Source organism: Monodon monoceros, unplaced genomic scaffold, assembly GCF_005190385.1.
Source record: "Monodon monoceros isolate NGI ecotype Baffin Bay Population unplaced genomic scaffold, NGI_Narwhal_1 Super_Scaffold_21, whole genome shotgun sequence".
NCBI lineage: Eukaryota > Metazoa > Chordata > Mammalia > Artiodactyla > Monodontidae > Monodon > Monodon monoceros.
In genome coordinates, this window is record NW_021703778.1 from 99,337,927 (window position 1) to 99,353,108 (window position 15,182).

A 15,182-nucleotide genomic window follows, 5' to 3' on the forward strand; every position below is an offset into this window, starting at 1 on the left:
TCATAGTAGTGTTGTTCATAAGAATAAAAAATGGAAACAACATAAATGTCCATTGATCAGAAAATAAATACACACTGACATATAATTATACACTGAAATAAATTTTTTTCTTTATAATAAATAATTTAATTTTCTTTATAAAATTATAAAGAAATACAAGGCAGTTATTAATACAATATTCAAGATAGTGGTCCCTCTGGGAGAAGAAGGGAATAGTATGGGTGAGGAAATTACAGAGGGTATTAGTAACCTCCTGTTTCATAAGCTGGTATGTATGTATGTGTACGCTTTATTATTATTCTTTAAACTGCCCGTATATGTTTTATTTCCTCATTTGTATGTGTGAGATAGAAAAAAATAACATATGTAGTAATATTTATATAATAATACATGTATAATGTATGTTGTATATAATACATATATATTATACATAATAGTTTTATTGGGATATAAATTACATAACATAAAATTCACTCTTTTAAAGTGTACAGTTTCTTAATTTTTACTATATTCACAGAGTTGTGCATTCATCCCCAGTACCTAATTTTAGAACATATCATTACCTCCCCCAAAAAACCTTGTAGCAGACATTCCCCATGTCCCCACTCCCTGCCCCTGGTAATCACTAATCTGCTTTAAGTCTCTGGATTTGTCTATTCTGGACATTTTATATAAATGGAATCATATAATATATGATTTTTTGTGTCTGGCTTCTTTCACTTAGCATAATATTTTCAAAGTCCATCCAAGTTGTAACATTTATCAATACTCCAGTCCTTTTTATTGCTGAATAATAATACCACATTTTGTTTGTACACTCATCAGTTGATGGACATTTGAGTTATTTTCACTTTCTGGCTATTGTAAGTAATGCTGGTATGAACATTTGTGTACAAGTTTTCGGGTGGACATATGTTTTCATTTCTCTTAGGTATATACCTAGAAGTGGAATTGCTGGGTCATATGGTAACTCTATGTTAGTTCAAGGAACTGCCAAACTATTTTTGAAAGCAGTTGCACATTTTTACATCCCTACTAACAATTCATGAAAGTTCTGATTTCCTCATATCCTCACCAATAGTTGTTATTGTTATTGAGGTGGTATCTCGTGTTGTTTTTTAATTTATTCTTTCTTTTTGTGGTTTTGATTTGCACTTCCCTAATGAGTAATCACGTTGAACATCTTTCATGTGTTTATCAGCTATTTGAATATCTTCTTTGGAAAAATGTCTCCTCAGATCCCTTGCCTATTTTTTAATTGGATTATTTGCCTTTATATTGTTGGTTGTTAAGAGTTCTTTATGAATTTTTGATACACGTCTCTTAACAGATATATGATTTGCAAATATTTTCGCCATTCTGTTGGTTGTCTTTTCACTTTCCTGATAGTGGCCTTTGAAGCACAAAAGTTTTTAATTAATTAATTTTTTGATACTTGTGCTTTTGGTTCCATGTCTAACTTCATAGTGTCATGTCTAATACTTCATGGCCCAAGGTCGCAAAGGTTTATTCCCATATTTTCTTCTAAGAATTTTATACTTCTAGCTCTTACATTTAGGTCTGTGATCCATTTTAAGTTTATTTTTACTATGGTTTGAGGTAAGGATCCAACTTCATTCTTTTGCATGTGTCTGTCCAGTTGTTCCAGCACCATTTGTTGAAGAAGTTATCCTTTCCCTACTGAATTTTCTTGGCACACTTGTCAAAAATCAATTAACCATACATGTATGGGTTTATTTCTGGACTCTCAATTATATTCCACTGATCTACATGCCTATCCTATGCCAATACCATGGATTATTATAGCTTTGTAGTAAGTTGAAATCAGGATGTGAAAAATAACTTTGTTATTTTTCAAGATTATTTTAGCTATTCTGGATCCCTTGTATTTCTATCTGAACTTTAAATAATGCTAAAGCTAATAGGTAGAAATTTTATAATGTCATAATTTAAAAGTTTAATGTCATACAACGTCGTCATAATATACAATGTAAAATTATTTCCTCACAAAATAATTATTAGTTAATAGGTTTTAAAAAGACTTCTCAATTAATTTTATGGTAGACAAAACTATCAGACACCCTCTTAACCAATAACTGAAGTTAACATTAATGTTAATGAGACTGGTGGAGATAGCAACATTATGTGCCTCCTGATATAATGCACTGAGGAGAGTATAGCTTCAGTTCTGTGGGATTCCTGCCCCAAATGCACAACCTGAACCCATTATGAAGAAACATCAGACAAACCCTAACTGAGGGGCATTCTACAAAGGAATTGGCCTTTACTCTGTGCTCTTAAAATGTCAAAGTCATGAAAGACAAGGAGAAACTAAAAAAACTATTCTAGAGTGAAGCAGACTAAAGAGACATGGCAATCGAATGCAACACATGGCCCTGAATTGTTGAAATTTGAATGGTCTATGGGTTAGATGGTAAAATGATATTAATGTTAATTTCCTGATTTTGATGGATATACTGTGCTTATGTACATATGTTCTTCTTTTTAGGAAATATACAGTGAATTCTTTAGAAGTAATGGGACATCGTGTCTATAATTTCCTTTTAAGTGGTTCCAAAAAGTAATATGTAGAAAATATATATGTCATATTATATATTATGTAACAGATATATGTAGAAAGAGAGAGAAAGAATAGGATAAGGCAAATGAAGTAAAAGGTAACAATTGTGGAATCTAAGTGAAGGGGATATAGGAGTTCTGCGTATTATTCTTGCAAATTTTCTGTAATTTTGAAATTATTTCAAAATAAAAACTTATTAAAAGAATCGTAAGAAAGGGCTTCCCTGGTGGCGCAGTGGTTGAGAGTCCGCCTGCCGATGCAGGGGACACGGGTTCGTGCCCCGGTCTGGGAAGATCCCACATGCCGCGGAGCGGCTGGGCCCGTGAGCCATGGCCGCTGAGCCTGCGCGTCCAGAGCCTGTGCTCCGCAATGGGAGAGGCCACAACAGTGAGAGGCCCGCGTACCGCAAAAAAAAAAAAAAAAAGGGGGGGGGGGGGAGGGGGAAAAAAAAAAAAAAGAATCGTAAGAAAATAAATGAAGAAAGACTTTAAAAATTGTGAAAAAAATTGTGAATCACTATATATTGTACACCTATAACTTATATAATATTGTATATCAACTATATTTCAAGTTAAAAAAAAGAAAGGAAAGAGACATTATTTATTGCTTTTCTTTTAGGAACAAAATAATTAGAAGATGTTATAACATATGAGGATGAATGAACCCTAGTGGCAATTATGGCTAACCTGTCTAGCTGAGCCAAAGCTAGTTGATTCATGTGAGATAGATGCAGAAAAGAAGTCTCCAGAAGGGAAGCCAAGCACCTGGCCTAAGGCCTGGGAGTTTTACTTGACTTCCAAAAGGTTAAATCATTCGTATGCAGGGATTGTATTGTGGGAGGGGAGAGATTGTTTACTGGAAAAAAGGAGGAGGGGGATGACTTGCCTGAATCAGGAATTGCTGGGGTCCTGCTGGTCTTCTTGAGACCAAATAGATTGCATAGATAGAGATCCAAACTCCTTTAGATAATATTCTCTACTTGGGAAGACTGTCATTAACTGAACAAACAGTCTTTCAGTATCATTTAATCAGACAAGACTATTCATAGAAAGTCATTGTGTGGGAAGTCTTAGCCTCATAGGAAGATATCTGAGACACAGCTGACTTAATCTGGGTCAGGAGGGTTAACGATTCCCTGGAGGAAGGAATAGAATCAGAGACTAGCCAGATCCCTGACTTCCATGAATTCATCTCACCTCAAGATTTCTCCTTCATATGCATAATTTTCATCTGCAATGATTACACATGCTATTACCCACTCTGTTTTCATCTTCTCTCATTCCTATCCTAACATAAAGAGGTCCTTCAAAATTAGGCAGAAGGGTGGCTTCTTGCCTAGAGGGACCAACTCAAGACAGACTGAGAGAAAAAAAGTCTGCAAAACATATATATAACAAAGAACTTATATTCAGAATTTACAAAGAACTCTTACAACTCAAAAATAAAAATATTTTTAAAAATCCAACAATAAAAAATGAGCAAAAGATTTGAACACGCTTTATTTAAGAAGAAATGCAGATAGCATATAGCACACAAGAAATGTTCAACATCATTTGTCATTAAGGAAATGTAAATTAATAATGCAAATTAATACACTTAAAACCACTATATACCCACTAGGATGGCTAAAATTAAAAAGACCAAGTGTTGATGAGATGTAGAGGAACTAGAACTCTCATACCCTGCTGGTGGGAATATAATATGGTATAATCCCTTTGGAAAACAGTTTGGCAATTTTTTAAAAAAGTTAAACATGTACCTACCTTATGACCCAACTATTTCACTCCTGTGTATATACCCAGAGAAATGAAAACATATGTTACACAAAGATTTATACACAGATATTTATAGTAGCTCTGTTTGTAATAACCAAAACTGGAAATAATCCAAATGTCCATTGACAGTAAATGGATAAATAAATTATGGTTTATCCAGAATACTACCAGCAATCAAAAGGAACTACTGATAAATGAAACACCACGTATGAATCTCAAAATAATACTCCTGAGTGAAAGAAGTCAGACAAAAAAAAAAAAAAAAAAGGGACTCTCCTGGAGGTCCAGCATTTAAGACCCCACACTTCCAATGCAGGGGACATGGGTTCAATCCCTGGTTGGGGGCATCCCCCGCTCCAAAAGAAAAAAAAAACCACTGGGTATATAATGGATGACTCAAACTATATAAAATTCTAGAAAATGGAAACTAATTTGAAGTGACATAAAACATATGTATCAGTGGTTGCCTGGGAACAAAGGTGCGGGTTGGGGCTAGGATGGGGTGGAGAGGAGTGAATTGCTAAGGGGCACAAGGAAACTTGGCAGTGATGGATATGTTCATTATCTTTTTTTTCTTCTTTTATATGTTCATTATCTTAATTGTGGTGATGGTTTCACAGATACATACCTATGTCAAAATTAATCAGATTTTACACTTTAAGTATGTTCAGGGTAATACATGTCAATTATACTTCAATAAAGTTATTTTTTTTTAAACTTACATTTCATCATTTCCAAAGGATAGATTGGAGAGGTGGTAGTGGTACCTTAGGTGGTTCTGGGACTAAGGTTCTGAGCTCTCTTTCTTCCAGGGAAGGAGCTGTATTTTGAGCTCTGGGTTTTAGAATGGCTGCTACAAGATCAGAGCTGACTCTAGACTAGTGAACACTCACACACTCAAAGGTGTACTGTAGTTTCCTCTGCTTAGATCAAGCAGAGGCTGTATTCCAAGGAGGCAGCTTTGGGGACAATTTCTCCACACCACGGAAACAAAGGCGATGACTCTTGGTACTCAAGAAAGGTTTCTATCCTTTTCCTTACTGGGGATATGAAGACAGTTGTGGGCACAATCCTTATTTAGGTTCAAATTATCTAATGAGGAGGAAAAATAAAAGAGTGGATTAAAAAAAATTAAGTAGACTAAAAGCCCTATTTGATACTTTTAGAAAGATAATATACTTTCCAGACAGGAGGTTGAGTCATATGCTGGAATGATTTTCCACATCCAGGAGTGACATGGAATGATAAAGAGGTCCATTGGTACACATTTCTTATACGTCCTGAATTTCCTCTTAAACACATGACTCAAAATAGATTCAAGGGCTTCCCTGGTGGCACAGTGGTTGAGAGTCCGCCTGCTGATGCAGGGGACACGGGTTCGTGCCCCGGTCCAGGAAGGTCCCACATGCCGCGGAGCGGCTGGGCCCGTGAGCCATGGCCGCTGAGCCTGCGCTCCCGGAGCCTGTGCTCTGCAACGGGAGAGGCCACAACAGTGAGAGGCCCACGTACTGCAAAAAAAAAAAAAAAAAAATAGATTCAAGCCCTCTGGGCAAGATGTGGTGAGAGATGTGATGGGTTAAAAAATTACATGTAAAAATAATCTCCATTTACCCTCTCCTGGGACTTTAGGTAAGAATGTAAAGACTCAACTACCCTTGAGCAGGATGACCCGGGAAGAATTGGAGGACAGTTTGTTTCGTCTTCGTGAAGAGCACATGTTGGTGAAGGAGCTTTTTTGGAAGCAACAGGATGAGATCAAAAGGTACCCAGAGTTCTCCTTAAGTCTTTAGAAGCTGTATCTACACCAGGCCTACACCACAATAAACCAAAAAGAATACATTTTCCTGAGATGTCTACACCAGAAAACAATTCAAATGTCAAGGATGGTTAACTCCAAAAATAATTTTTGAAGCAATATTGCTTTATTCTGTTTTCTTGCCAAACACATCAATAATCAATAGACTGTGGCCATAGTTTATAAAGCATCATCAGAGTTATTCCAACCTAAAGAGCAAGAGACTGCACAGGCTTCTGCCCTGGTCACAAAAGAGAGAACGGGGACAGGGGAATGGCCAAAATCTCAGGGGACCAAAGGCTGCAGGGGCAAGCAAGGGAAGGGGTTTTTATTTACCAAAAATCATATTGATCATTTACTGTATGCAGGCATGTTATATGTGCTTTATATGTGTTAACTCATTTAATACTATTTAATACTATGAAAGAATCATCATTAAGAATGAAAGGGAGGGCTTCCCTGGTGGCGCAGTTGTTGAGAGTCCGCCTGCCAATGCAGGGGACACGGGTTCGTACTCCGGTCCAGGAATATCCCACATGCTGCGGAGCGGCTGGGCCCGTGAGCCATGGCTGCTGAGCCTGCGCGTCCAGAGCCTGTGCTCCGCAACGGGAAAGGCCACAACAGTGAGAGGCCTGCATACCGCAAAAAAAAAAAAAAAAAAAAAAGAATGAAAGGGAGTGCAAAGAGGTTAAGTAATTTGCCCAAGGTCATAGCCAGTGGGTGGCAGAGCTGAAAGCTCTTAACTCCAAAATATACCATACACAGTGACTTTAGGGTATTGGCTTTCAAAAGTGTACCTTTTGGGTGCAGACCTGGAAAAGAATCTGAGATGGGGTGTGGGTAGATAAATAGATGGGCAGAATGAGAGTTCCAAAAGTCTGGGGTTAATATCTAGAACACATTTTGAAGATATTTGTGTCAATGCCTCCCAGCCAAACACCACCAGGAACACACCTATAGCTGGGCAAGTTGGGTTAATTACTGCTGTAGCTTGAAAAAGTGCACACCATGGGCATCTCAGTAAGACTGTTAGAAAGAGCCTATTACAGGATTTTGGCTTCAGTTGGGCGATTTGGGGGAGGGTCCAAGGTAACAGAAGTTTGCTCTAGATTGGGTACTGTCAGAAAGCAGGGGCAGTTCTGTTTGGATATCTCAATGTCTTATCTACAGGGAGGTTAGACTAGAGTGAGGCTAAAGCTGTAATCGGGAAAGAAGCAGCAGTCACTCATATTAGTCAGGAGAGGAGCACGTTTGGTATTCTGCAGGTGGCAGAGTGAACTTGTTTTTGTCTGGGCTGAGACAAAAGTATACAGCGGCCTTGTTTGGTATCACTCGGTCATGGTCTCAGAGTGGCCTTCTGTGATGTTGTTGATCTGTGAGATTATGTCCAACAGCACAGTAACATGGCCTAGTTGTGAATGCCAGGCCACCAAACAACACTGAGGACTAGCTATGTCAGACCAATTCCCCGATGTCAAGAGCATTGCTTTGCTTTCTCATTGGTAATCCCCAGGAGTGGTTCAGAGCTTCATTTAGAATCTACAGTATTGCAGGCTTCCACTGTATGCCAACACTCTTCAGAATTGGAGATTCTTTTCTTTGTTTGTTTGTTTGTTTTTTGCGGTACGTGGGCCTCTCACTGTTGTGGCCTCTCCCGTTGCGGAGCACAGGCTCCGGATGCGCAGGCTCAGCGGCCATGGCTCATGGGCCCAGCCGCTCCGCTGCATGTGGGATCTTCCCGGACCAGGGCACGAACCCGCGTCCCCTGCATCGGCAGGCGGACCCTCAACCACTGCGCCACCAGGGAAGCCCTGAATTGGAGATTATTTTATATTGTGGAGAACTCGAGAATCCAGTGAAGTCAGATGGTTGCATGGGCCAAAAAACTTTGTCTGTTGGTCAGTAACCAAAAAGTACTTGAGGTTATAGATAGTAAGTGGCTAAATTGGATTCTGTCCCCTCAGACTTGGGGCAAGTTACCTAGCTGTTTAATGCCTTGATCTCTTTATCTGGATATAATGATATGTAATAATAATAGCTAACTCCTACCCTGCTTACAATGCACCATCACTGTTCACAGCCCTTATTTTATCCTCATAACAATCCAATGAGCAGGTACTGTTTTCATCTTTATTTATAGATGAGGAAACCCAGCACAAAAGGGTAATGACATGCCCCAGGCCACATAGTAAATGTCAGAACTGGCAGGCAGTGAGAACACAGAATCTGATGGTAATGGTTAAAAGTATGATTTTAGGTCAAGATAATAAATAGTAATTGACTATCCATTGTAGGTAAGACTCGGTGTAAGCAGGGTGGGTATAGAGGAATAATCCTTAGAGTGGGCACATATACAGGAATGTGTGGACAGTTGGGACTGGAGAAGTAAATATTAAAATTTCTACATATATTTAATTATCTCCCTGTTAAGAATTAGTATTTTTTGTTTCTGTTTTATAATGACCATAATTTATTAGTACAAAAGAAACTATATAATTTTAAAATAAATATACACACGAATATACTGAAGACTGCCTCATTTTTTACTAAGAGAGTGTGTGAGCACTGCAACAGAATGAACAAAGACAGACACCAAGATGTCCCTGCTCTGAAAGAGTTACAGTGTATTGGGGACAGAAAATTAATTTTTAAGTGCAAATAGTGGACTACAGCACATAAGTTTATATCAGAGATCAATTCAGATTATTAACCACCAGATAAACTGTAGAGATAGTAACTGTCATAGAAGGAGAGGGCACGAGCCACCAGCTCTCTTTTTGCCCACAGGATGAGGACAGCCTTGCTCCGGTCAGCCGCAGCAGGCCGGGACCGGAGGGCCGAGGTGGCAGCGGCGGAGCAGCTCTTGGGGCCTACGAGGCGGCGGCGGAACGCGGGGTGGCGGCCGCGGCCCCCCAGGCACCTGCGCCCCCCGCTGCACGGGCTGCAACTGCAGTTCCAGCGCGTCGGCCCCCCTGCTCCCCGTTGCACCCAGCCTCGCGTCCACGCGGGACACAGACAGCTCCACACCGCCGGGGCGGCGGGGGCCGAGAAACCCACGAGGGGTGAGGCTCAGGGCCAAGTCCCCGACAGGGCCAAAACACTGGGAAGGATTGATTTGCCAGCCACATTTTCCTCCCACTGCTTTATTCCGCCTACCACGCCCATTTTGTTCTTTTGTTCTCGTTCCTTTCTACCTCCCTAAAATCTTTTTTTCCTGAGTAGGATGTCCAGTTCAAAGTTCTCAGTTCACCATGCAGTACTGTTGAGAGGAGAATCAGACAATGGAAATGGGAATTTTGCTGGTCAAATTTTGCAGGGCTCTAGAAAACAGAGATAACTTTGATGACCTGCTTAGGTGTGAGCGGCAGTGATCTTAAGACAGGTCCCTCTCCTGGGACTCTGGGACTCTGGGCTAAGTGGCCTGTGCCTCTAAAACTGGGATTCTTCACCTTTTGGGGGAAATGGACTCCTTTGCAACCATGATCAAAAGCTAGGCGTTCTCCCAAGAAAAATGCACATACACATAGACAAAACTTTGCATACAATTCCATGGGTTCAGAGATTGTCAAAGCCTATTCCTGAAGTCCAGGCCTGGAAATCAGGCTGTTAAGTGAGGAGCTGCAGATTTTCATCTTCCTGTATCCCAAGTGGCTAAGTGTCTCTGGCTGCTATGGAACCCAACACTGAATTAAGTATAGCGCTGTGTGTAAATTTCCTTCACCTGGCCTACTCATCCCTGTTTTAGGTCCATGGGAATGGGGTGTCTTAACCCTGGGGACTCAATGTTAGGTTTTGTTCAGCACAGCCCTATATTTTCAAGCTCCCTCCTTGAGCCAACAAAATCTTTGTGAAAACAGCTAAAAGTAGAAAAACTAAATAAGTCTAAATTTCAATTCAGTTTAACTTCAGCATTATTGAATACCACTTACATACTAGGCACTAGAGACAATGATGCATTAGAGTTAGACACACAGTCCCTGCTCTTCTTCCCCTTTATACTGACCTACTTGAGAGTCTGTAGTCCCGCTGACTTATTAAATCAGTAGTTGCATATTTTTGCAAGTAAAAACTGAGAAGCTCCCCTCTGAGATCATTGGTCATATAAGGATTTCCTCCAGATCTCAAGGCTCCCTACTTCCAGCACTTGGTGTTCCATTTCTAGCACTTGGGGTTCTGGAAAAATCTGTTGCCAGAGTCTACATCTTCTGTCTAAACTTTCAGAGTCAAGGGACAGGCTGAGCTACACAGCTCCTCCCACATTCAAGGAACATGTGACAAATGAAAAAGCCAGAGGTGAAGTATCCAGTGAACCCAGCGAACAGTGAGTTCTTTTCCTTTATCCTGTGCTGTTACAACTTTAATTGGAAAAACCTCATTTAGGGAACAAGTGAATGTTGCCATTTCTGAGTCATTCCAGAATAATCAGAGAAGATGAAAGTCAGCCCAATTTGGAAGTTGTCAAATTCCAACTTCATTGCTTAAAAATGGAAAATAAGCATCTCTTTGTCTTCCAAGGAAAGGAAAATAAAGGCCCTTTCCTTAATTGAAGGTATTCCCTCTCTTTCCCTTTATATTTTCCCCCTTAGGTCGTAATTCACTTATATTTCTGTTTGACACTGGAAAGCTATATTTGGTAAGTTTATCCTCCACATATGCCAAGATTACTAACTCCTCTAAGTTCTTTTTATATATGTGAGAGCCCAGTTCTAAACCCCTATAACAGCGGTTTCTAATTCTTCTTTTCGTGTTTAATATTCCTAATTCTAACAGTATAATCTCTTTTAACAAAGTCATAATTATGATTAAACTCACTGGCCTATGCATGCCTAACAGTGCCCACATTATGACCAGCGATACTATGCAAGTGGAAGAACCACCCAAGTCTTCTGAGAAAATGTGGTCCAAAGATGAGAATTTTGCACAGAGAAGCTCTTTGGAGTGTGCTCAGAAGGCCACAGAGCTTCGGTAAGGGTGTGGCATTCCATGCCTCAAGCCATAATGAACTGAAAAAGAGGTTCTTGTTTGTACCTTTCTTCCATCTCAGAGGAAAAGAGAATGCTTGGGATTAATTCAATCTGAGAAGTAGACCTGGAGGCCCAAGTGGTTAAGTAATGGATTAACATAAAAGGGATGCTTATATATAATAAAAGGTCTGCTGCTTCACTTCACAGAAGGAAAACGATTTCATCCTCATCACCAGATGGGGGCTCTCAGCCCCCGCTGTGCACCAGTCCCTGGAAAACTTTTTTTTTTTTTACGTGGCTGGTCTGTTTTAGTCCCTGGAAAAGTTTTTTAAAAATAGACTTTATTTTTTAGAGCAGTTTTAGGTTCACAACAAAATTGAGCATAAAGTACAGAGATTTCTCGTATACCTCCCTGCCACTTCTCCCCACACTGCCTCCTTCACTGTCAACATCCCACAGCAGCTAGAATTGGGAATCTCTGAGACAGAGTCTAGCGAACCCAAATCCTCCCCCACTACCTTTGAAATGATAAAGAAAACATGATCTCTTAGGTTCAGAAATAACGATCTTCCTTTGTGTCGCTGTCCATATCCACAGGGGGAAAAATACTTAACTCTGTCCATTCACAGAGGATATTTTAGCACTGTCTTCTTTCTCCAGAGCTTCCATTAAGGAGAATATACAGCTGATTCGACTTAAGAAGCTCTTACATGAAAGGAATACTTCTTTGGCAGTGACAAAAGCACAATTAACAGAAGTTCAAGCTGTGAGTTGCCATCATCAGCTGTGCCTTTTTGGGGGAAGAAAATCAATTAGTTAAGAGATTTGTATTATCTTCTCCACTTTACACATGGGAGACCACAATGGAGAGAAACTAAGTTGTTTGTCGAAAGTCACACAATTGTGATGAATTGGGAGATTGGGATTGACATGTATACATGTATAAAAAAAATAGTAAAATTAAATAAAAAAAAAAAAGAAAGTCACAGAATAGATAGGTGATGTTCAAATCCAGGCCTTACAACTCAGAATCCATTCTTTTTCCAGTACTTGCCATTATCCCTCTGCTGGGAAGAAGGCTCAAGCCCTGGCCTGCTAAGGTGGAATTAAGTGAGGTTACCTTGTGTCAGGTTAAGTTCCAAGCCAAAAACCACAACCAGAGTTTAATTAAACTTGGGGAGCCAAGAGCAGTCACAGGGGAGGGGAAGGAAACCAGATTACTGAGCATTTTCTATGTGACGGACTCTGTCCTAGATACTTAGAATCACGATCTCATTTAAGCCTGACAACAGCCATAAAGGTAAGTACGTTTAACGGATGAGGGAACTGAGCCTCAAAGAAGTTAAGTAACTTGCTCAAGTTATAAAAATAGCAAGAGGCAGAGCAGGATTTGAGTCCAGTTTTATCTGAAATCAAGGCTCACACTCTTCTCACTACCACACAATGGAAACTCATATCTGAATGGTAGAAAGAAGGCATAGAGGTTCTAAATAATAGATTGGCACCATTCTTTTATTGAATAAACATTTATTGACTACCACAAACTGTGAAAAGCACTTGGATACAAAGATTAAAAAGATAAGACAGCTCCTGCCTTCAAGGAACTTACAAGAGTGAGAGGACAAGATGTAAACAAGTACAACTATCCACAAACAGGGTATGGGTGCGACACAAAAGAGAGAATAGATCCACCAGAGGATGGGGCGCAGGATCTGTAAAGGATCCATAGGAGATTCTATTCGTGAGCCAAATACTGACAGTTTGGCAGGGGTTAATGAGCGTGCAAGAGAGGGAAGGGCTTTCCGGGGAAGAGTGGTGTAGGCCACGGCACAGAGGTGAGAAACATCAGGGATCAGGTCATGGAGGTCTTATCAGGAATTTAGACTTTATCCTACAGATATTGAGAGCTGCAGAAAGGTTTTAAGCAAGTTGGTAACATGATCAATTTTTTTTTTCCCCAAAGAGATCACTTTGCCTTTTTTTAATGTCCAAAATATTTTGAAATACATGTTAACAAAAAGAATAATACTTTCAAGAAACTATTATAGAGCACTAATAATGATTAATTCTGGGTAGTAGTAGAATTATAGATGACTGCTATTATAGTACTTATACTTTTCTGAAATTTTCAACTTCTCAAAAATGACAAAACTACCAGGAAAGATCATCTGGCAGCAGAGTGAATGATAGGTTGGCTGGTATAAGACTGGAGGTAACAGATGAGTAACATGTTACTTAACAGATGAGTGATTCAAGGGAGGCAGGATGAGGGTCCCAACCAAGGCAGTGAGAGAGGCTCATAGAGAAAGGACTGTGTTGGGAGAGGTCCAGGAAGTGGAAGAACGGACTTCATCACCAAAGTAGGGTGGGTGAGGGAAAAGCAGAAATGAGAGATGACTTCTGGGTCTCTAGCTTGGGTGACTAAATGATGGTGCCATTCATTGAGATTAGCTACAGCTGGTGCTGCCCTTGGTATGTCTGTTTTGATTGGGACTAAGGGCATCTGTACAAGGCCAAACTCCAAACCTATGTTTTGTAGAGAACTGTGCATATGCTCATATTCTTTTGATTCGGTTAATTTTGGTAGCACTGAAAGGATGGGAAATCTGGAAAGGAAGTTATTTTAAAGTTGTATTGGTAAATAGCTATATTTGTGGAATTAGATTTTTCTTAAAATCCATCTATTCTTCCATTGCATTAAAGGAAGAAAGGGAGAAAGCCATTCTAAATTGAATGTCTTTGCCCATATTAATGGTAGTGGCAAAGATGACCTAAAATGGTGAATAATTTTCTAAAATGTAGGTTTTACAATTTGCTTTTTTTAAGCAATTTACCTTTCTAGTCATGCTTACTTACACATATACTAAGATAAGTTTGCATCCTCTTAATCCCTTAGCAGTAAAATGTGGTCAGTAGTGCAGACTCTGGAGTCACACAGGCTGAGGTAAAGTTCTGCCTCAGCCCCTTGAAAGCGGTGCGATTCTGGGCAAGTTAGCTGTATGAGCTTTGGGTTTCTCATTTTTAAAGTTTAGATAACAATACCTCTCGGATTTGTTGTAAGGATTAAATGAGATAATATATGTGAAACAATTATGATGATCATAATGTAAGAGATAATGAAACACACAGTAACATATAACATAGTAATTACTCAACCAATAATAGTAGCTGTTGTTGTGAGTTTGGCTATTGTTTTTTCTATTTCTAAAACTGGAAAGAGACCTTTCTGAAGCATGATGAATAAGAGATGGCACCTAGTTTGAAAATAAAAATACTTCTTAGAAAATCCACCAAGTGCAATGCAAATGTGAATAAATGACCCTTCATCCTTTTTAAAGAAATGGTGTCATCTATTACATTCACAGACTGCCTGGCAAGCTAGGGCAGGGGAAAAGGAGCAGCAATTAGTAAACAGGCACACAAATTGACTTGATTTATGGGAATTTTTTATAATGTCTTTTAAAATAAATATTTAAACATTTGTATTATAAACATCAAGTTGATATATCAATAAAATAATACTTTTTTCTTTCTTTCAGGCATATGAAACTCTGCTCCAGAAGGTACTTAATAAAGATTCCTTAACTCTGTTTCTTAGTAATCAGAGGAATGAAACCCAAATGAATCTTCATCTTCAAGTAACATAACACCAGAATTTAGCTAACTATATCAAAGTTATTATGTTATATAATTTTTATTGAGACAAATGGTACTATCACTATTATCAGAAGATACTGCATTGTTTTCAAAATTGAAATATGAGATCTGAGTTGAGAAATATTTGGAATAGTATTTTTCAGCCTATTGCTACAGAGAATTATAGCATTTGTTCAAAAATTCCTAAGAGTAGTCCTCTAGCATGTGTGAGGTGGTGAGATATAGCAAAGTTGTTGCAAAACTTCTCTGGTGTTACTAAATACTTGCACCTCTGTGAGTGGGGTACAGGTGAAGCTAGGTAAGTGTCCGTGATTAAGAGTCACTAAGGCAGAGTTCCCAACATGACCAGCCACAACTGTTCCTCACCAGAAGGAACATGGTCATTCTGGGAACTCTGCCAGAAAAATGCA

The 15,182-nt window shown here is 39.3% G+C and overlaps 1 protein-coding gene across 2 annotated transcripts in view; it reads left to right on the plus strand.

Moving 5' to 3' along the window:
- Positions 1–15,182, plus strand: part of RPGRIP1 (RPGR interacting protein 1) — an 83,567-nt gene that overhangs the window by 17,926 nt on the left and 50,459 nt on the right. For both annotated transcript variants that reach the window (XM_029238658.1, XM_029238659.1), the window contains exons 3-8: positions 5,986–6,118; positions 8,939–9,213; positions 10,373–10,472; positions 10,985–11,116; positions 11,776–11,881; positions 14,655–14,678. In XM_029238658.1, coding sequence (XP_029094491.1) covers positions 5,986–6,118; positions 8,939–9,213; positions 10,373–10,472; positions 10,985–11,116; positions 11,776–11,881; positions 14,655–14,678 — 770 coding nt within the window. The remainder of the gene's footprint in view (positions 1–5,985; positions 6,119–8,938; positions 9,214–10,372; positions 10,473–10,984; positions 11,117–11,775; positions 11,882–14,654; positions 14,679–15,182) is intronic.